The sequence below is a fragment of the Pelodiscus sinensis genome, chromosome 7 (genome assembly GCF_049634645.1).
Source record: "Pelodiscus sinensis isolate JC-2024 chromosome 7, ASM4963464v1, whole genome shotgun sequence".
Classification (NCBI taxonomy): domain Eukaryota; kingdom Metazoa; phylum Chordata; order Testudines; family Trionychidae; genus Pelodiscus; species Pelodiscus sinensis.
The window spans coordinates 49,118,436-49,140,735 of NC_134717.1; the positions used below are offsets into that span (position 1 = coordinate 49,118,436).

The 22,300-nt window shown below is 39.0% G+C and overlaps 1 protein-coding gene across 5 annotated transcripts in view; it reads right to left on the reverse strand.

The window, feature by feature from the left end:
* The window catches only part of PDE1A (phosphodiesterase 1A), a 290,701-nt gene that overhangs the window by 78,615 nt on the left and 189,786 nt on the right, over window positions 1-22,300 (reverse strand). For 4 of the 5 annotated variants that reach the window (XM_075933755.1, XM_014572868.3, XM_025183938.2 and 1 more), the window contains exon 3: window positions 214-396. In XM_075933755.1, coding sequence (XP_075789870.1) covers window positions 214-396 — 183 coding nt within the window. Of the gene's footprint in view, window positions 1-213; window positions 397-9,706; window positions 9,933-22,300 lie in introns of those variants that run through there. The other variant, XM_025183939.2, reaches the window with a different exon arrangement.

Below are 22,300 nucleotides of genomic sequence, written 5' to 3' on the forward strand. Positions count from 1 at the left end.
CAGACATTTCCAGTGTTCAAAAGGATTCGTATCTAGGGAGTTCATTCAGATCAGTGCAGTGCAGACCATGATAGAGATGAGGCTAGGAGGCAGTTCAGATGCAGATCTGAACTTTCCCAAAGCTTTGGTGCCACACGTTGCTTAGAATTTGGCTCAGATAGTGCCACGGTGGTTAAACATGTTATCTGCTATAATGCTAAAATCCACACTCACCTTTCTACAAATATCCCAGCCTGCACAGCATGCACAATGCTTCGGAATTTTGGCTTTTCTTCAGGTCTCCTTTTTGTCATCCCCATTTTCCTTGTGAAGGTAGAAGCCAGCCAGTCCCGTACTTCCAGTGGGACTGAATCGGATTGGATGTCAGAGAGTTCATCTTCAGTATCCAAGAGCCTTCTACAAAGGATATGAACAACAAAACTAGGCAAGCTGAAGCCAAAAAGTAGGAATTAGGGACCAACTAATAACGAACAGTCTCTAAGGTGCTGCAAGACTATTTGTTATTTAAGTTCTTCCAGTTTTAATGGCAGTTAGTTAGTTTGCAGCATTGTCTCTGTGTCGCTAAATGCTTAGCTTGCTCACTGGGGAAGCACTTGAGTAGAGCTGGGAGCACCGTTTCAGGGGTAGAAGCTCAACTGGGGGCACTTGTGACTGCATTCTGCATGCCTCCTATTCCTTACTTCTGCTCACTTCTGCCATTGGTGTGTGGGACTGCTTCTAGTCTTACCTCTGCCTTCTACCTCCTGCCCCCTTCACTTCTATGCTGTAGGGTGTGAGAAGATCCCATGTTCCATCTGGGCCTGGGACCTGCCCAACCCACCACATCTGGGTTTTGGTGTTTAAATTACAATTCTTGCAAATGTGGGAGATTCCAGTGTGGCTAGTGGGTTAGATAGGATCTGACTAAGGTCCCTACAACTCAATTGCCTGCTTCAACATTAGACTATGTAGGCCAGTAAAAAAAGGAATTTGAGGGGACACCAGGAGTGAGGTGGCTGGATGCACAATAACTTGAATACATTAGCTATATCATCCTGATGTGCGTGTGTGCAGAGTTTGCAGTTCCCAGCCTTTACAGAAAAGTCCTACAGAATTTGATTGCAAACACAAATTTTTCTGTAGATTTTTAGAACCATCAATCCCAAGAATGGTGAGCATTTGCTTCTATGTTTAGAGCAACTTGTGGCCCTCCTTATTTGATCTCTCTCACCAAGCATGGAGGAAGGAAGGCTTTTAAGACTGACATAAAATGGTGTCTCCGCTTGTGACCATATTATAGTGCCTGTGGCTACGTCTAGATTGCAGCGCTTTTTTGGGATACCAAAGGTATCCTGGAAAAGCAATGCTGCATCCAAGGAACACATCTGCTTTCCCAAAAAGTTTTCAGAAAAGCAGACACGCTCTTTTGCCATTCCTGTAAACCTCGTTCTACGAGGCAGAAGGAATGTGTCGAAAGAGCAGGTACTTTTAAAATTTGGTGCCGTGTAGACGTGCCAAATTTCGGAAAAGCCTCTTTTGAAAGAACATCGGAAAAAGATACGCAATTTGCACACCGCAAATTGCGTATCTTTTTCCAATTTAATTCTGCAGTCTAGACATAGCCTGTGAGTCATCATTTCTGGGTCAATGTAAAAAATAAGGTTTGCCTTCTGTAAACTGTAGATATAATAGTATGCCTCCAGAAAGTCAACATTTATTCTCAGAGCATCTGAACAATTTTAGAGTACCCCAGCTCTGTGTGGGGTATCAGTTAGTAACAGCAAAAATATTCACATCCATTATTAACAAATTACTTCAGAATTATGTGAGCGACTGATCTGAGGCTGTATTTGGGATATTTGCAGTGCAAATATATGGACAACCTATAACAAGGGAAAAACAGTTGTGGTGGCAAAGGTATACCACAAAGGATACAAATAACTCAGGCACTAAAGGCTCTCAGTTAATCAGAAAAGTTAGAAAAGCTAAGCCTGTGTTCTTTGCAAAAAAGGATGTTGAGAAGGAGCTGCAGTGGGAGAGCAGTGTTGGGCTGGAAGCAGAAAGTTTCCTTGGCTTGTGTTTTTAGGGGAAGCCAGTGATTAAGAACCAGGGATTATCCCAGCTTCACACTGCTTCCTGCTAGGAATTCAAATCCAACTCAGTATTTCTGAAAGTAACAGATGCCTAAATATGGATTTTGCTATAAACACACGTATGTATATTTAGGCCCTAACTTTCTGTGCCATATCTGTAAAATGGAGATGATAACACTTGCTTACCTGATGATTAAGTAGATGAAATTTGCAATGTGCTGTGTAAATCCTGCAATTCACCATAATGTCCACACACGCTCAAATTACTGGAACACTTCCTGGAATTAAATTCTCTACCCTCCAATCTTGGACAACAATCCCTTGCCTAACTTTTCTACATTGTAGAGAGGTGCATAGTAAGGGGGGGAGTGAAGGGGATGGGATCTAAAGGTCCCTCAGCCCCACATTTCACTTTATCATCTTATTAGAAAAATAATGTAGTTAAATCTTGCCACTGTGGTTGCACACATTGTTTGTTCTAATAACAATGCTTTCTACCAAAAAATCTTTCTGAAACACGGAGCTGTTTGAATTTGAGCTCCTGTGAATGTTTACATTAGTTTACTAGCCAGAGAGTGTTTTAACAATTAAAGATGCTCAATTCCTACAGCGTTCATTCTGACAAGGTGAAAACTTGAGGGGGTATCATTCTGGAAGAGGAGGATTCCTGAGCTATGGTTTTACAGGATGAAGTACACAAGAGCTTTGGCATTTGGAGAGCACAGGAAGGAAAAAAAAGATTGGCTATCCCCCCATTTACCATTCCCATTTTTTTCTTTTTTGTTTGGTCTCATTTTTTCCCTCTCCTTTCAGTAATCTTTTCCTTCTTTTTCATGTCTGTCAGATCCTCTCTTAATTCTTTGACTTCCCTTCCAAGACCTTGCCTTCTGGGATGCGATGCTATGGAGGAGAGCAAGTGAGCAGAGGCATGGACAAGCAGGTGTGACTCCCAGACATATAACAGAAGGGCAGATGAGCTACTTTGCGCAGCAGTGCACTCAGTTTCCAAAGGGATCTAATTCTCTGGAAGGGGAGGGTTTGGAGAGGCTGCTCAGTGAGAGATTTATGTGGAGGCATGATGTCACCATTATTATCTGACATGCTCGAGTGTGGTTCTTGAGGTGCACAAGTACAGTTTCACCAGTTCATCTGTCTTGTGGCTTCTTCAGGAGGCTAGTGTTCTGGACTTTGCAAAAACTCAGAACACAACTTTGCTTTCTGTGAAGCCATCACTGGATTTACCTGGCCACCATGTTAACTTTTAATAGCACAGGCTGAGTTATTCATGAATTTCAATGTAGCTTTTCAGACCACGCGACAAAAATCAATGGAGGGGAAGGAAGTTTGCATAAGAGGGTGGAACATGGGGCAGTCATTTATTGGGAGAATACAACAGATATGGGAGTAGGGTGGGAGTAAAAAAATACCAAGACTGGCTTTGGGGTGATGGCAGAAATTGATCTTGTTCCCCAGTTTTAATCTGTAATGTAATCCACTGAACTCTGCATTTGTTTAACTTTGTTATAAAACATCTTTGGGGAGATTATGATGTTTCCAGTCTTGACAATTTGGAATGTAATATATGTATTGTATAACCAAGATAAAAAAATATAATCCCTCAACCATTTTATAAGTGATCAAATACTTTCTCCAGCGGGTTGAAATTCTCCTGCAATGAAACAGCTATAGAAAGCTCTTCGGTATAACACAACATGAACCTCAAATTGCATGGGACTTAAGCTGCTACAAAACAAGCACACACCTATGTATGGTACAGTAAATCCTTTTGTTTTGGTTTGCATTTGTTTAAAATTTACCAGGAATTTATCTGCATTTATTTTTAAAAAATTGAAAAGCTGTGGGGAAAAAAAACAATAAAAATGAAAAACAAAGGACCAGCAGCCTTAGCAACAAGAGCTATCTGGTATGCACATAAGGTGGTGGCGAAATTGAGGTAGAGTGAGCTTTCTGTTCTTTGCATCCTTGTCATAGCAGTTCATTCTTTTTAGGTGACAAATCTGAGGAATTGTCGCAGATTGAGGTGTCATAAAAGGAGATTTTGGAACAAATAAATAAATTTAACAGTAACAAAAATCACAGAGACCAGATGGCACTCACCCAAGAGTTCTGAAAGAAATCAAAAATGAAATTGCAGAACTATTAACTGTGGTTTGTAAGCCATCCTTTAAATTAGCTTCCGTACCTAATGACTGGAAAATAGCTAACGTGATGCTAATATTTTAAAAGGCACTGGAGGTAAGTCTAATGTCAGTATCAGGCAAATTAGTTGAAACTTTAGTAAAGAATAAAATTGTCAGATGAACATAATTTGTTGGGGAAAAGTGAACATGGTTTCTGTAAAGAGAAATCATGACTTACTAATCTACTAGAGTTCTTTAAGGGGGGTCAATAAACATGTGAATCAGGGGCATCCAGTGGATATAATATACTTAGATTTCCAGAAAGCCTTTGAAAAGGTCCCTCACCAAAGGCTCCTTAAGTAAAGTAAGTTGTCATGAGATAAGAGGGGAGGTCCTCTCATGGACTGATAACTGGTTAAATGACAGGAAACAAAGGGTAGGAATAAATGGTAAGTTTTCAGAGTAGAGAGAGGTAACCAGTGTCTATCCTGGGACCAATCCTATTAAATTTATTGATAAATGGTGTGGAGAAAGGGGTAAACAGTGAGGTGGCAAAATTTGCAGATGATACCAAACTGCTCAAGATAGTTAAGACCAAAGTAGACTGTGAAGAGCTTCAAAATGATTTCACCAAACTAAGTGATTGGGCAACAAAATGGCAAATGAAATATAATGTTGATAAATGAAAAGTAATGAACATCGGAAAAAATGATCCCAACTATACATACAATATTATGGGGACTATTTAGCTACAACTACTCAAGAGAGAGATCTTGGAGTCATTGTGGATAGTTCTCTGAAAACATCCACTCAGTGTGCAGCGGCAGTCAAAAAAACAAACAGAATGTTAAGAATCATTTGAAAAGGAATAGAGAATAAGACAGAAAATGTCTTATTGCCTCTATATAAAACCATGGCATGCCCACATCTTGAATACTGCATACAGATGTGGTAATCGCATCTTAAAAAAGATATATTGATATTGGAAAAGGTTCAGAGAAGGGCAACAAAAATGATTAGGGGTTTGGAAGGGTCCCATATAAAGAAAGATTAAAAAGACTTGGACTTTTCAGTTTAGAAAAAAAAGAGATTAAAGGGGGATATGATAGAGGTCTCTAAAATCATGACTAGTATGGAAAAAAGTGAATAAGGAAAAGTTGTTTACTTGTTTCCATAACATGAGAACCAGGGATCACCAAATGAAATTAATAGGTAGCAGTTTTAAAACAAATAAAAGGAAGTTTTTCTTCACGTAGTGCACAGTCAACCCGTGGAACTCCTTGCCAGAGGAGGTTGTGAAGACTAGGACTTTCCAAGGTTAAAAAAAGAGCTAGATAAGTTCATGGAGGTTAGGTCTATCAATAGCTATTAGCCAGGATGGGTAAGAATGGTGTCCTTAGCCTCTTTTTTTCTGGAAATAAATGACAGGAGAAAGATCACATGATATTTACCTATTGTGGTCACTTCCTCTGGGGCATCTGGCATTGGCCACTGTCAGCAGACAGCATACTGAGGTAGATGGACCTTTGATCTGACCCACTATGGCCATTCTTATGTGATCTCTGCTGATAGAAATTAACTCTTTGCCCAACTTTGCAGCATCAGCTACCAAATGGAAAATACCTGAAGGGGGAGCCAGGTCTGGAAAGTGCAAGTATTTTCAAAAATTGGGTTAAAAAACTGGGTAAAACATGACTATTTGTATTTTTAAAACTTGGTAATTTTGGGGGGAAATTTGGTAAAAACCCAATCTCTGAGATTGTGTGTGGGATTGGAATACTGATATATTTCATCTGAAAGGAGATTAAAAACTAGAAACTGGTTGTAAATTTAATTTTCTCTGGCCCTTTTTACTATTCACTTGCTAAGGTATGGGCTCAGCTTGGCTGTGGGTGGATGGTAACCATTTCTATGTGAACACAGAGCAGGGGAAGATAGGAACAGGAGAAAGTTGCCTTTTTAACCAAATTGTTTCTTTTTGCTGTATAATTTCCCCTTATCATTTCAAGTTATATTCCAGGAATTCTCTTAGGACCCCATATTTCTTATGAGAGATAGCTGGATGGTAATTTACATGAAAGAGACAGTTTGATGGTACACCTACACTACATGCCTGTTTCAGAGTCATTGAGAGTACATACCCACCCCCAGCATGGATAAAAATAGCAGTGTAACCAATGAGGTACGGCTTAGGTAAGAGGAATAAAGACACACCTGAAGGATGTAGGTATGTACATGAGTACATACTGTTCACACACACTGTTCACCCATACTGTGCCTGCCTGTTTACACAGCTAAAGAAATGTAATTACTTACTCAAATTAAATTACTTTTGCTAAAGTTCAGAACAGTACTTTGCCCTGTCACTGACACCACTCACTATGTCCTTTTTTTGAAATCTTGTGCTCCCTTAGCTTATATGGCTCTGTCCTTTTCTAGTTCTCCTCCTATATCTCTAGACCAGACAGGTCAGCTTAAGGTAAGCCATAGAGCTACGCAAAATGCATAGCTGGATTCGGCTTACCTTAAGCCAAGTTGCCACAGTGTCTCCACTGCGTGAGAATATGCTCCTGTCCGCTTCCCTTACTTTTCACAGAATAAGGAGTACAAGACGCCAGTGGGGTCTGCCCTCAGTGTTTGATTTTGTGGGGGGGGTCTACCCTATACCCGCTAAATCAAATGCTAGAAGATTGATCCCCATAGAGAGTAGACATGTCCTAATTGTTGCTTCAGCAGATTGTTTGAAAGATCCAGTCTTTTGCCTAAATCTTACATATTCTTCCCGCATAATATCTTAAAGATATGGCCTTTCCTATGGAACCACACAGCTCAAACTTATCCAAGCTGTCGTCATCTTGCACCTCAGTTATATCAACATGTTTTTCTTTAACCCTGACAATCTTGCACTACTCATAGTCATTCAGAAAGCTGCTGCAAATATCCTTTCCCTAGCTCATCACTATGAGTATGTCACCCCTTGTTCTGAATCCTTTCATTGATTTCCCCTCTTTATCATATCAAACATCACCTTGATTGATTCACCATTCATATAGATTGCACTGATCACATTCCATTCTTCTCTTAGACTGGCCTTTCTTCTCCATGAGTGGCCATGCCTATTCATGTTCTCAGCAGCCTTTTGTGATAATGGCAACAAGATAGCAAACATAAGCTGCTTAGTTTCCTTCTCAAAACTTCGCTCACATTGCCTCTCATTTACTATTGAGATGTTAGTTCCTGCCTTTAATTGGGCCACGCAACAGCCTTCATTATGTACTTGTTACATTTTTAAACATGCACCTGCGCTGCTCTTCTCATTCGGGGAGGAACTCCTTGTAAACATCTGCAAAGCTACTTCATTATCTGTCTTCAAATTTTCCTTAAAAATTCTCTCATGTCTACAAAACCATACACAGTCTTGAACAATGTTTACGTCACTGGTGCATTTGATACCACTGCCTATCTTGCTAAGCCATATGGTCTCTGTTTCTTGTACTTCCATCAATCTGTATCCATCTGTTGTGTTTTGACTTAGATTGTAAGCTCTTTGGGGCTGAGATATTTTTGTTCCTTGTTTGTATACCGCCTAATATAGTGGGGTCCTCATCTCAGAGTGCGTCCTTCTATATCATGTGCAATGATAATAGCAAGTCCTTTCATTCATATTTCTGTTCACATAAATGAATATCCTTATTTTTCTTACTGCTTATTTTACTTGTATTCTAGCCCAGACATTTTTTTTAAAAGTTAAAAGAAAAGCAAAAACAAACTTAAAAGGTCCTCAGCAGTATAAAACTTTGAGGCTAAGACTGTCCTTTCTTCACGCATATCCATTTTAATGCAATAATAATAATTAATACCACACATGCTTCACCCCAAAGGTCCCCAAAGTACTTTTCAAGCTGTTTATAAAAGGATTGCTCTCCTACAACTAAAAAGCTGCTGCCTACAGGATGAAGATAACACTGCTAATACTGTGCACAGCAACACTAATCAAGTTTTGAGGGATCTTGAATAGCCACAAATGGTTAGGTTGTAGTCAACAAGAGTCTTAATTTTAAACCTTATCTTAAATATGTAATCTCTAGCAAAGTTGTACGATCTATTACCATGCTGAGGTATTTTGCTCAATACTGACAATACAATTTTATTTTAGATCTCAACTTTCATAAAAAGATTTCCTGAGAACTGATGGAGCTACAGATACATCAACACCATTTCCTAAAACACAAATACTAAATGCTAATATATCTGGACTCTGTTATGTCTGACAGTGTTTGTCTTTGTTTACAAAACACTCTTCTTCTCTCAGACTTTGTATGTATGTATGAGTGTGGCCATGCTCTGAGGAAATAAGTCATAGAACTAGACGTGGCACAAGCAAACAATATTAAATTTGTCACCCCACAAATGCAGATTCTGGTCAAACAAAATAGTTTGTGAATTTGTTCCTAATTTGTCAAATTGCTTCCTTTGGAAAAAAACCCAAAGCAGGAAATTTTCTGAAAAAATCAATATGATTTGTTTAGCATTTTCAAAATGAAGTTTTATTTTCGGGTTTAAAAGATCTTTTTTTAAAAATCTCACCAATAAAATGAAACATTTCATTTTGCATTGGACAAAATATTTTGCTTGATCTGAAATATTTTTCGTTTCTATTTCAGGTGACAGAATGATTGTTTTTGTTTTAAGTCAGCCCTAACCTTCCTCACCCCACTTCAGTTCACCCACCAAAGCAAAAATAGGATTATTCACATGGGTGTCATGTATAAGAGGCAGGGGAAGGCCTTCCCAGACTTCCAGTCATGGCCCCGCCCACTCTGCTCCCAGCACTCCCCCTGCTTCTGCATGCTCCCAGGCTTCAGCCACACTGAGGCTGGAGATGCTAGGGCAGCGTGCCCTCCACATGGTGACCAGAGAGGCTGGGGATGCTGGGTCAATGAACCCTCCCTGTACTCTGCAGCTGGGGATGCTCACCTTTGTAATGGGCAGTGGCTTGGCCCCTGAGGGCAGGGCCTCAGACAGACTGGGTAGGACTGGGAGCTTGCCTTCCCCAGCCCTACATTCACTCACCGCTCATGTTTATTCATAGAGCTCTAAATACAGCAGTATTGACCATGTTTGATCATGCTAATTAATTCTATCTAATTATTTTATATTGGTGAATAGCTAGGCCACCAGTAAAATACCCTTGCATTAGCGAGCTCTAGGACTCTGGAAATGTATATGCTATAGCATACATATCTTATAACTTGTGAATATGCACTAAAGTAAACATTTTCCTTCCCTTTCACTGTACGGACATTTAGGAACATGGAAAATGGGCCAAATTAAAACACAGTCTCCAAATTGTAAAAATCTAATTACAGTATATTATAAACATCTTTAATTATTATTCATAAAATGCACTTTAGTACAAATGTGATTGAATAGCATAAAAGGATCAAGTTAATGCAAGTGTGCATCAACTAGAAATAGTAACACAATACTTACATAGCAGTGGATGAGATTTTCCTCTTGATCCTATGACCATCAGTTTTTGATTTGGCCGAGCTGGTATTTGTTTTGACACCCATTTTGTCCTTTTTATCATGGGTCATTTTGCAGGTGCTTTTTATGTCCTACCCACTGCAGCAAATCCCTACATTAACTATGATAAGTAAATGGTACAGCCCCTTCTCCTAAGTGCATGTCATTCTTACTACTACTACTGTTGCTCTGAGCATAGGAGCAACAACAGTTCAGTTCTAGAGCAGATGTATTATGAGGTCATTCTGATGTAAATTCTGATCACTGAAATATAATCACTGAACTATGTAATCTCTATGGTATGCCCATGTGGATGGCATCATCTAACATACAGAAATGTCATAATAAAGAACATTTTTATTGTATTCTCTGATAACCCATACATTCCAAATCTCCATACACTTACAAAACTTCAGTAAAAGAATTAACAAGGAATTTGACTTTTTTCCAACCAATGAAAGTTAGTATTGTCCAGATAAGTGGAACTCCTCTTAATTAAGACTAAGATTGGCTATAGCGTCACTAACACTCATATTATTCCCCCTACCTGATATTCCTACACATTTAACACACAGGCATGCACTACATTTGACACATAGGCCTGGATTATTCTAGGGAATTTGCACACTGTTAGGAGATTGGGGTGCAGCAGAACTGGTACTGAACAAGGTTTAATTGCAAGAGGAAGTGATTAGGGGACTACGACACTTTGGAGTTCTGGGTTTGAGTGTCTGCTCCAACATAGACTTCCTATGTTACTGTAAACAAGTCAGTGTCTCTCTGTGCCTTCATTTCCCAGCTGTAAAATGGTATTCCAGTAACTCATTGAGGGTGTGTCTAGACTACAGGGTTTTGTCGACAAAATTTAACTTTTGTCGACAAAACTATACCTGTGTCTACACTGCCACTGAGTTCTGTCGACCTAACATCAACAGAACTCAGCAGTTTTGTCGACGACTGTAAACTTCATTCTACGAGGAATAAAGTCTTTTGTCGACAGAGTTCTGTCAACAGAAGGTGTTATTGCAAGTACACTGTCCTTTGCGTCTACACTGTCAGAACTGGATGTAGTCTAGACACTCTTTGTTGACAGAAGCTTTGTTGATAGTATCTGTTGACAAAACTTCTGTCGATAAAAGCCTGTAGTCTAGGCATACCCAGAGAGATTAATACTCAGAAGCTGCACACACACACACAAGATTATAATGATATAGTATTCAACACCTTCACAGCAACTATGGTTAAACACTGTAGGTGAAGGGAGCATGCCAGCCAGACCTGCCTTAAGTGATGCTGAACACAGTTTGCCCTGGTTTACACTTGCAGTTAAACTGTGTTTAGCATCAATTCAACTGTGCCTATGATTTTTTCTCTACATGCTGCTTAGCAGGAGGCTCTCAGGGTAACAAAATTCAGAATTGCCAGATAGAACTTTATACACAAACACTACTTAAAAGACATTGTATATGCTGGAGGCGAAAGATATTTCAACTAAGCTTGAAGTACAATTCCTTGAAAAGACAACATCCAAGTAGTGTACTATCATCATGTACAAGAGTGCTTAAAGTTGAAGAAAACATGAAGAACTGGGCAACACTAAGGAACAGAACCATGCAAGACCAACGAAAGCAGGGAGTAGGAAACCTCGGTTGTAATAGGATTGTTCAGATCAAAGGGTTTACTGCAAAATATTTTTATGGTGAAATTCTGGAGGAGTTAAGAGATTATATAAATGACTAGGGAACAACAGAACCAACATTAATCTTTAGAATTGTTAACTTTATTTCCAACACCCTGCAATCACCGGAGAATATAATTGATTCAGAATAAATTCTAGAAGACAAGACTGAAAGCACATAGCTTATCTATGGGTGTGCAAAAAGAGTATTTACTAAGTGGAGACAAAGAGAAGTAATGAATATTACATGAAAAGATTAAAACAGAACTTCATATGTTTTGTGAGTTAAAATTTGGCAGGACTTTGTGCAGCTGCTTCTAATTTGCTGAAAAAAACTCCTCTCCTTTGGGGCTGAAACTTTCCAGGTTCACTCAGAGACTAGAGATGATGACTTCCATTTGTTTTAATTTGAGGAAAATCCTTGCAGCTGTTTTTGAGTTATTGGAAAGTAAAAGGGGAAAGCACTACTACTACAAAATTTGTTTTTAGACGTTTTCACTCATCAGTAACTCAAACTTCCTCAGAAAAAAAACTCAAAATTTTGTTTGGAACAAGTAGTTGAGGACCAAGTTCTTTATTACTTACACAAAGAAAAAAAATACATATGGGAAAGTTTGACCAAATTTGAAAATAATTTTTGAGCGTGTTTATTTAAAATGTTCATTTCAGGTTCATTTAAAATCATTTTTAAAATTAGCCAATCTTAATTAAAGCTTTAGGGGGGTTTGTGCATGTTTGTGTGTGAATACACATGTGCATGTTATTTCCTGGTGTCAGAGAGCCAGAGACTGAGGCAGGGATAATCTGCAGGATAGAGACCATAAAACATGCATCACCAACCTCAAAATTAAGGATCACACGTACTTAAAGAGATAGGTGAGAAGTACCTTGAGAAGAACCAGATGAATGAGACTTGGCAATTTTAAAAGTTGAAATGAAATACATTTTCAGGTCAGACAAGAAAACAATGTTTTAAATGTTGAGCCAATCAAAAAGTCAAATAAATGAATTAATAAATAAATAAATTGTGGGTCAAACAAAACATTTAATTTTGACAAACTGAAATAATTTGTTTTAATTTCAACCACTTAAAAGTTTCTGATTTTAAAACAGCTCATTAAAAGGACATTTTAAATGAAAAGTTGTTCCATACAAAATATCGTAATTTTAATATGTCAAATGAGACATTTTTGACTCCCTAAATAACCAAACTAGTAACATCAAAATGAATTCTCAAAATATTACATTGCTGAGCAATCTGCATTTTTTATTGAAAAAAAAATTTGTCTAGAAATTTTTCCCAGATGTACTCTCGAGCTTAATTTTGCTTAGTGGAAATACTCACATGCTTAAGCATTTGCAGAATAGGGGATCAAGTGGCTCTTACTTTTTTAGTTTTGCAACTGCCTTGAAACTTTGCCTTGCAGAAAAACATATCCAGCCAAATAACTCTGATCCCTTACAGCCTATTCACCTCAATATGTTCACCCCTCTGCCTAGTAATATCTGGGAATTTCAAAGACCTGTTGAAATTATTTACTTTTTAGGGTGTAGACTGATAAAATATTCTCTACTTAAAAACTAATAAAAATCCCCTGTATTATGAAACATTGAAGTAACTAAACACAAAAAGTCAGGAAATGCTAAATCTAAGGATTTATTTTATTTATGTAACATTAAATCTCTTGCAGTGCATATATATTTATCTCATATTAAACATATACTATATGTGGAATGTGGGTGTGTTGAGATTTTGTATTTAATTCAATTCATTCCCTGGGCAGTAATACCATTGACAGTAGTGGGAATGATGTGCAAAAACTGAGTATAGAATATGGCCCAGAGCACTTAAAATGTGCTGTAAAAATGAGAGACAAATTAATATTGTACTTAGAATAACTAACAACTTGATCTATTGGTCATGGTAGAGTGCTTTATACATAGTGTAACTCTTCAAACTCCAAGTATTGTGAATTTCCAACCTTTTCATTTAATTAGAATTTTAAATATAATACTGGAATAGTCAGAAGTACATTTTTTCTCCCTTAGGAATCCATAAAAAGAGAGGAGGAGAGCAGAGATAAGAAAATGAGTCCAAATTTAAACGACTTAAAATTATCTGATAGTGAAAAATAAAGTTTTGCTGCTGATCTCTCATATTGCCTGTGAAGATACTGAGGTTCTAATCAGTAAAATATATTTTTTGGCTCCCAGAGCACCCAATATTATACATAGTGGGGGGAAATTGGCTATTTAAATCGGCTACCTGATTAAGCCAGGAATCAACCCCCTGAAAACTGTTTATAAAATAAAATCCTTTTCATACACAGAACTGAAGAACCTATGGGAAGACAAAGTACTTATCATCCCAAAGGCCAGTTCATTCAGTTTACCAACCATCCACAATCTTTTATGGATTTCACTGGCTTGACTGTTCTCTCCCGAAATTAACTTACATTGCTGTATCCAATTCTGGAATACTTCATATCTGCTTCTTTTACATCCTTATTGAGCTTCCAGTCAAGTTGACTGAAAAATCCTAATTTACTTCCATTGAAACTGGATCAGTTAGATCAGTGGTTGAAGACGGGCAGAAGGAGAGCTCTCTCACCCAAGCAACAAATGTATCAGACTTATAAGGAACAATCCACCTTCGTATTAGCCTCCCAAGTGGTATCAAGGAGCGAGCTTAGGAGAGTTTTCCTGACATTACTGGCAGTAACTTAATTGCAATAAATGGCAAAGATGATATGGACAACTACTGGCACTGTGGTAATAGTAGAGGGACACTGTTCAGAAAGAACAGGCAAGGGAGAAAAGGAGGAGGAGTTGCACTGTAGGTAAGAGAGCACTATGATTGCTCAGAACTCCAGAATATAGAGGGAGAAAAGCCTTTTGAGAGTCTATGGGTCAAGTTTAGAGGTGTAAGCAAGAACAGTGATATTGTGGTTGGTGTCTGCTACAGGCCGCCAAATCAGGTGGATGAGGTACATGAGGCTTTCTTCAGACAACTGAGAGAAGTTTCCAGATCACAGGCCCTGGTTTTTATGGGGGTCTTTAATCACCCTCACATCTGTTGGGAGACCAATACGGCAGTACACAGACAATCCAGGACGTTTTTGGAGAATGTTGGTGATAACTTCTTGGTACAAGTGCTGCAGGATCCGACCAGAGGCTGTGCGCAGTTTGATGTGCTGTTCACAAACTGGGAGGAGCTAATAGGGGAAGTAGAGACTTCGACTCCCTCAGAGACCTGATGGACAGAATCCCCCGGAATGCTATCATGAAGGGGAAAGGAGCCCAGGAGAACTGGCAGTATTTTAAAGAAGCCTTATTGAAGGCACAGAAAGAAAGCATTCCAATGCATAGCAAGAGAAGCAAATATGGTAGGAGACCAGATTGGCTTACTGGGGAAATCCTTAGTGAACTTAAGCACAAAAAGGGAGCTTACAAAAAGTGGAAACTTGGACAGATGACTAGGGAGGGATATACATGTATAGCTTGAGAATGCAGGGGAATTATCAGGAAGACAAAAGCACAGTTGGAATTGCAACTCGCAAGGTATGTGAAGGATAACAAGAAAGGTTTCTACAGGCATGGTAGCAAGAAGAAGGTGGTCAGAGAGGGTGTGGGGCCCCCACTGGATGAGGGTGGTAACCTAGTGATAGATGATGTGGGGAAATCTGAAGTACTTAATGCTTTCTTTGCCTCTGTCTTGCACCCAGAGTAATGCACTCCCAGACTAATGCGCTAAGTGACGCAATATGGGACGAAGGTGGACAGCCCTTGGTGGGGAAAGAACAGGTCAGGAACTATTTAGAAAATCTAAACGTACATAAATCCATGGGTCCAGACTTAATACAACTGAGGATACTGAGGGAGTTGGCAAATGTCATTGAGGAGCCTTTGGCCATTATCTTTGAAAAGTCGTGGAGATCAGGTGAGATCCCAGATGATTGGAAAAAGGCAAATGTAGTGTCCATCTTTAAGAAAAATCATGGAGGGGAGCCTCAAGGAATCCATTTTGAAGCACTTGGAAGAGGGGAAGGTGATCAAGAATAGTCAGCATGGATTCATGAAGGGCAAGTCGTGCCTGACCAATCTGATTAGCTTCTATGATGAGATAACTGACTCTATGGATATGGGGAAGTCAGTGGATGTGATATACCTTTACCTTAGCAAGGCTTTTGATACGGTCTCCCACAATATTCTTGCCAGCAAGTTAAGGGAATGTGGATTGGATAAATGGACGGTAAGATGGATAGAAAGCTGGCTGGAAGGTTGGGCCCAGTGGGTAGTGATCAACGGCTCAATGTCAGGATGGAGGTCAGTTTCTAGCAGCGTGCCCAAGGTTCGGTTCTGGGACCGGTTTTATTCAACATCTTTATTAATGACCTGGATGTGGGGATGTATTGTATTCTCAGTAAGTTTGCGGATGACACTAAGCTAGGGGGAGAAGTAGATATGCTGGAGGGCAGGGATAGAGTCCAGAGTGACTTAGACAAATTGGAGGATTGGGCCACAAGAAATCTGATGACGTTCAACAAGAATAAGTGTAGAGTCCTGCACTTGGGACAGGAGAATCAGTAGAATTGTTACAGGCTGGGGACCGACAGGCTAAGTAGCAGTTCTGTAGAAAAGGACCTGGGGATTATAGTGGATGAGAAGCTGGACATGAGTCAACAGTGTGCCTTTGTAGCCAAGAAGGCTAATGGCATATTAGGTTGCATTAAGAGGAGCATTGCCAGTCGATCCAGAGATGTGATTATTCCTCTTTGCTTGGCTCTGGTTAGGCCACATCTGGAGTATTGTGTCCAGTTCTGGGTCCCCAATTACAGGGGTCCAGCGGAGAGTGACCAAAATGATTAGGGGGCTGGAGCATATGACCTATGAGAAGAGGCTGAAGGAGTTGGGTCTATTTAGTCTGCAGAAGAGAAGAGTGAGGGGGGATTTGATAGCAGCCTTCAACTTCCTTAAGGGAGGTTCCAAAGAGGCTGGAGGAAGGCTGTTCACAGTAGTGATGGTTGGCAGAACAAGGAACAATGGTCTCAAGTTGTGGTGGGAGAGGTCCAGGTTGGATATTAGGAAAAACTATTTCACTAAGAGGGTGGTGAAGCACTGGAATGGGTTACCTAGGGAAGTAGTGGAGTCTCCATCCCTAGAGGTGTTTAAGTCTCGGCTTGACAAAGCCCTGGCTGGGTTGATTTAATTGGGATTGGTCCTGCCTTGGGTAGGGCGCTGAACATGATGGCCTTTTAAAGTATCTTCCAGCTCTATGATTCTATGACACAAAATGTCTAATTCTCTATTTCCTTCCTGCAGAAGTTAGTGAAAATTTTCACTTGTCTGAAATGTTCCCTTCCTCTATCAGCTGTACAGAAGTGTAGATCTATAGCCCAAATTTGTCCTACAGCCCAAGTGGATTATATCTGGTGCCTGGCCCAGGGCTGCTGCTTATTCAAAAGTTGATTTCACAGAAGTTAATGCTGGACTTTTTAAAAAAACAACGAATGGTTGAATGTTCTATCAACCTGCCTTTTGTTGGCCACCACAAGATTTTCGAAGAGAAGACAAGGAAGATCTTTGGGGACAGTTTGCAAGGTTAGTGGGAAGTGAAGGGGCAGATTAAAGATAGCATAGAAGAAATTAAGGGTATTTTTAATTAGGACAAGACTGAAAAATGTTTAATAAATGTTCATTTAGTAAAAATCATTAATTACTTGAAAATGGTATGATTAATTGATTAAACATCTTAACTGGGAGGAGAGAGGAAAAATTTGCAGAATTTTAGCTCAAATCCCATAGATTTGCAGTTTTCTTAGAGGTGTTTCATATCCTCAGTAACTGTATTAAACTTACCTCTCAGAAAAACTTGAAGCTTATTACAAAAGATCTTTAAAGGGTTTTTTATATTATTTTTGTAAAGCTAAGAAGGCTTGAAAGCTTTTTGACAACACAAGCTTCTATAATAGCAATTTTCACAGAAGCATCGTTTGTGAAATCTCTTGATGGATGCACAGAATTATTTTCTTTGAATGTAGCACTTACAGCTGGCAAGGCTACTTCAGGTAGCATACATTAAACCATGTCACATGATGAAGCCTGACAAAAGTAACATGCAGTCGTGGCAAACTCAGCTGAACTGTAGTTTCGACTCACATGATCAAACTTAATTAGATCAACATTTTTATTTTTTGTTTAAGGAATCATCACATTCTATTTCCCATCTGTCAGGCCCAAGTACAAAGAGGAATAATCTAGTCCATATTTTACCATCTGGACAATAAATGCCAGACCAGGGATCGTTCCCTCAGTGGACTCATACTAAACATCTGTTTCAAATATTGGCTCATCCTTGTTGAAATATCAGATATTATTTCTCTAAGTAATCATAATTTGAAGCACAATTTGCTTGAATATGTTATCCATTTCCTCTAAAATGAATTGTGTCACCTTTTGAGCACTCACTCATCAGTACTGCGCCATGTAATATACATTGATTTCTTCATTTATAATTGAATGACTCTATTAGTCAACCTTTTGGGGTCAGAGGATTGGGGCAGTATGATTTCTAAATTTAAGCAAGTATCTAAATCTATTTTAGATATTAAGATTTCACTGACACCGGCTACAATCCTGCAAATGGATGTAGTAATGTAGATGCCTATGCTGATGGCCCATAGAGAGGTCAGCACTACCACATCTGTTTTCACATGATCAGGGCCTCACAGTCAAGGAAAATGTATCACTTTGTTTTCAGGATAAAATCAGTTATTTAATAGTTATGGGTACGTCTACACTTGCCCCCTACTTTGAACTAGGGAGGCAAATGAAGGTCGCCATTTTGAAAATTGACTATCCTGATTTAATTTGACGAGTATAGATATGGAACTCCTAGAAAAACCCCTTAAAAACCCATTGTATGAGGAGTACATGGTTAATTCGAGTTAAGGGTTTTTTTCGGAGTACCGCGTCTATGTGGCAAGTTAAATTGGGCTAGTCAATTTCCAAAATGGCGACCGGCCGCAACTATGCTAATCAAGTGTGGGATATTTAAATCCCGCGCTTCATTAGCAACTTCAGTCGCCTTCATTTGCCTCCCTAGTTCAAACTTAGAGAGTCAACTGAATGTCACAGTTTTTATGCTCTGGGATATAGAAACTGTAAACACTCCATAATGTCAAGTGATGAACTAGAGCTGTACATTTTTTGTAGTTCATTAGCAGTTTTGAAATTTTTTACATAAAATTGTTTCAAATTGGTCTGAAAACAAAAATTTACAAAATTATCTGCAAATAAGAGTTGAAACATTTCATTTCACATTGAACAACATATTTCCTTTAGAAAAAAAACCAAAATGTTTTCTTTAGATTTTGAACATTTTTAAAACTTCCGATTTTAAAAAGAACAATGGGAAATTTTGAAAATTAAAAAGATTAAATACAAATATAAGAAATGTAGACTTTTCAATAAGACAAAAGAAAATAGTTTATTTTTGTTTTCTCAAAATGAACAAATTTAGTAAATCCAACAAATTCACACAATGTTTCAGTGTCTGCAAATCTGCATTTTTCATCAGAAAAAGTTTTGGGCAAAAAATTTCACTCCATGCTATGGTGCACTCCTCCTGAGATGCTTTCAATAGGAGCTTAGGAAGAAATTAAAATAAAATACAAATGTTAATGAAAGTATTCACTGAACCTGGTCCAGCAGATTCTCTGATTCAGAATCAGTCAGGTCCTGAGGGTGCTGGATCGGGGATGTACAACTTCTCTTTAGCTTTTCCTTTCTCAGACCTATACAGCTCTTCTTACACAGAAGAGCTCTGTGCAGTTTGAAAGTTTGTCACTATTACCCACAGAAGTCGATCCAATAAAAGTTATTACCACATCCACCTCTTCTCTCTAACTTTAGATTCTTCAGATACTAAAAAAATGAAGGGAGCCATGCTTTACAGAGGGGTGTGGAAAACAGTACCAATAAAAGGCACAGTTCCCAATGTGGTGGAGCTCCATTAGGGGTATAGGTGATAAAGGTAGCAGTATTCAACTTCTAGCCCAATCTGTAGCAGCATCAGAGCTGCTCTGAGTTGGACAAGGTGCAATTGACACAAAGGGGCTGTTATAGTAGCAGGGCACCATAGGTGCCCAGGGCAGCTCTAAGCCACTGCGCCTTTCCCCCAGTGCTAAGAGCTACTAGGGTGGTTAGCCTAGAGTAAACTACACTGTCTGTATGATGTCTGTGAATCCTCCTGATTCTGGCTGTTTAAACTGATGTTGTGCGCTATTTGCCCTGCTGGAGTCATACCAGAAAATCTTGTGTGTGGGGGCAGGATCTGGCCCAAAAAGTATATGCAAGCTGAAAATATTCTGAAATAGTGTTTCTGTGATATATGTGGCACATTCAGAATGCATGCTTGTGTGGTGGTATGCAGATTTTAAGAACAGCTGGCTGATATGGAATACAGTAACTCCACCGCCTGTGAGTAATGTGATCACACCCCAAACTCCTATTTTACTTCATCTTCAAATTTTAAGATTTTTAAAAAATGATTCAGATGATACTTGCATCTTGTCTGCTAATGTGCAGGTGGTTGAAAGTGGGTGGTAAGTGCGTCCAGTTACCAGAAATACACATTGAAGATTTATGACCCAGGGTGGTTGTTACAACACTAGTTACAAACTGTGTGACATTATCACCCTTCATTTCTCCAGGATCATCTGCATTATTCTTTTCAACACCGAGCTTCTGTTCCTAAGGGAATGTGTGCAAAATTATTTAGTATATTGTGGAGTTATCCTGCATTATTTCAAGAACTCTAAAGCTCATAGTGATTCCATCTTTAATTATAACTGTACCAAGCAACTGTCAGTTCTCTTGCCTTCAAAAATACAAAAACTTATCTATGTACTTCATTTCACAGAAGGAACCAACAGCATCCAAAACAATTACTAACTGTGCAAACTAACCTACTACTTCATCCACCTCTGAAACACAGATACTTCTGAGGTAAAAGGTCTCCGAAACCACATACTTTAAAAGGACACTGGACCATAGTTCAACACAAAAGCAAGGATATTTTATCCAACTGCAACTATTGGGTTAGGCAGGCAAAATAGAATTTCTGTGGCTCTCTGAAAAAGTGAATTCAGCTAGAACTGCAAGATTAGCAAAACATATTATGGATCTTTATTAGCCACAAGTAGTAAGGATTAAAGGTGAGTGAAAAACAATTTTTCATTTTGGAGGCTGACCCAAAAAATAAGGAAAAAATGTTTTGGGTTGACCCAAAAAGACATTTGGGGGGGGGGGGGGGGGGAAGAGGGTTCCCTCTCCAAAACGAGAAACTAAAGCAAAAAAAAAAAAAAAAAAAAAAAAAGGTTGGGGTTGGAAAAAATGTTTCATTTGATCTGAAATTAAACATTGCATTTAATTTTTTGATATCTCTTTGTATTTTATTGGCTTTGTTTTTAGTTAAATCTAACTAAAATTCAAAATGTCATTTTGAAATAAAAAGTCAAAAAAGGTTATTGAAACCATGAAAGCAAAATATTTCATTTTTTAAAAAAATCCCATACCCTTTTTTGGCCTGAACTATTTGTTGAATTCCACCCACACTCATGAAAATTCTCAGATGACCCAGATCAGGGGTGGCCAAACCATTTAACGAAGTGAGGCAAAACAGCGGTGGAAAAAATGTGAAAAGCCACACCAGAATTGTAGAGCAAAAAAGAAAAAGATAAAAAGGAAAGCCCCCCAAAATTGTCAAGCAAAGGAGGCTGCCCCTTTAAGAAACAAGCTTAGGCTTTTTAGCCATATCAGGCTCCCGTCGACAGCTACCATCTTGGGTGCCATTTTGAATCACTGCCCGGATGAGCACTGGGGAGCCGGGAGAGAGCCAGTGGTAGAGGGAGAGGGGGCCATTTGGGGGGCTGCAGGAGCAGCTTCGTGAGCCATACTTTTGGGGAAGAAGAGCCGCATGCAGCTCACGAGCCGCAGGTTGGCCACCCCTGACCCAGATCATGTGCTATTTGCCAAAAAAATTGACTCCATTCTAGTCAGGACTGAAATTTCATTAACCTGATTCTCTTCCCATCTAGGAGGTGTGTACACTAGGACTATGTCTACACTACCAGGTTATTTCAAAATAAGTTATTTCAGAATAATAACTCCCAAAATAACTATTTCAAAATAGGATGTCCCTACTATAGGGTAGCCTTGAAATTAGTCAGAGACAGGTTCTCTTAGTGTGGATGCACTAGCTCAACTTAGAGCCCCAGGAAGCACTGAGGAGTAATTAGCTTGAATGACCTTGGGGAATAGTCATTTTGAAATAGTGGCAGTGGCGCATCCACACTACCACTATTTTTAAATAAGCGTTATTCCTCATGGAAAGTAGGAGTTATTTTGAAATAAGGGGCTGGTTATTTTGAAATAATAACAGACTTGGCAGTGTGGATGCTTCACTTGTTATTTTGAAAAAAAGGCCTACAATAGGGTAAATCAGGATTAGCTCTGTTAATGTGACGTAGAACTATAAGTTTGGCCTGATATAAATAATTTGCCATATTTCTAAGACATTATCTACACTTCACTTCATGGGTTATTTTGGTGTAACTTATGTCACTTGATTGTGTGAATAATCTACAACCCTGTACAACATAAATTACACCCACCTAAGCGTTGGAGTAGACAGCGCTATATCAGTGGGAGCTTCTCCCACCAACATAGCTATCACGGCTCACGGAGGCAAGAGTTATTGAGATGACAAGAGAACTCTCTTCCATGGACAGAGCCCTACACTGATACAAAATTTGTGTCTGCATCCACATCTGTACCCACAAAAATGAGCTATCCACATCCATAGATTTGGATATAAA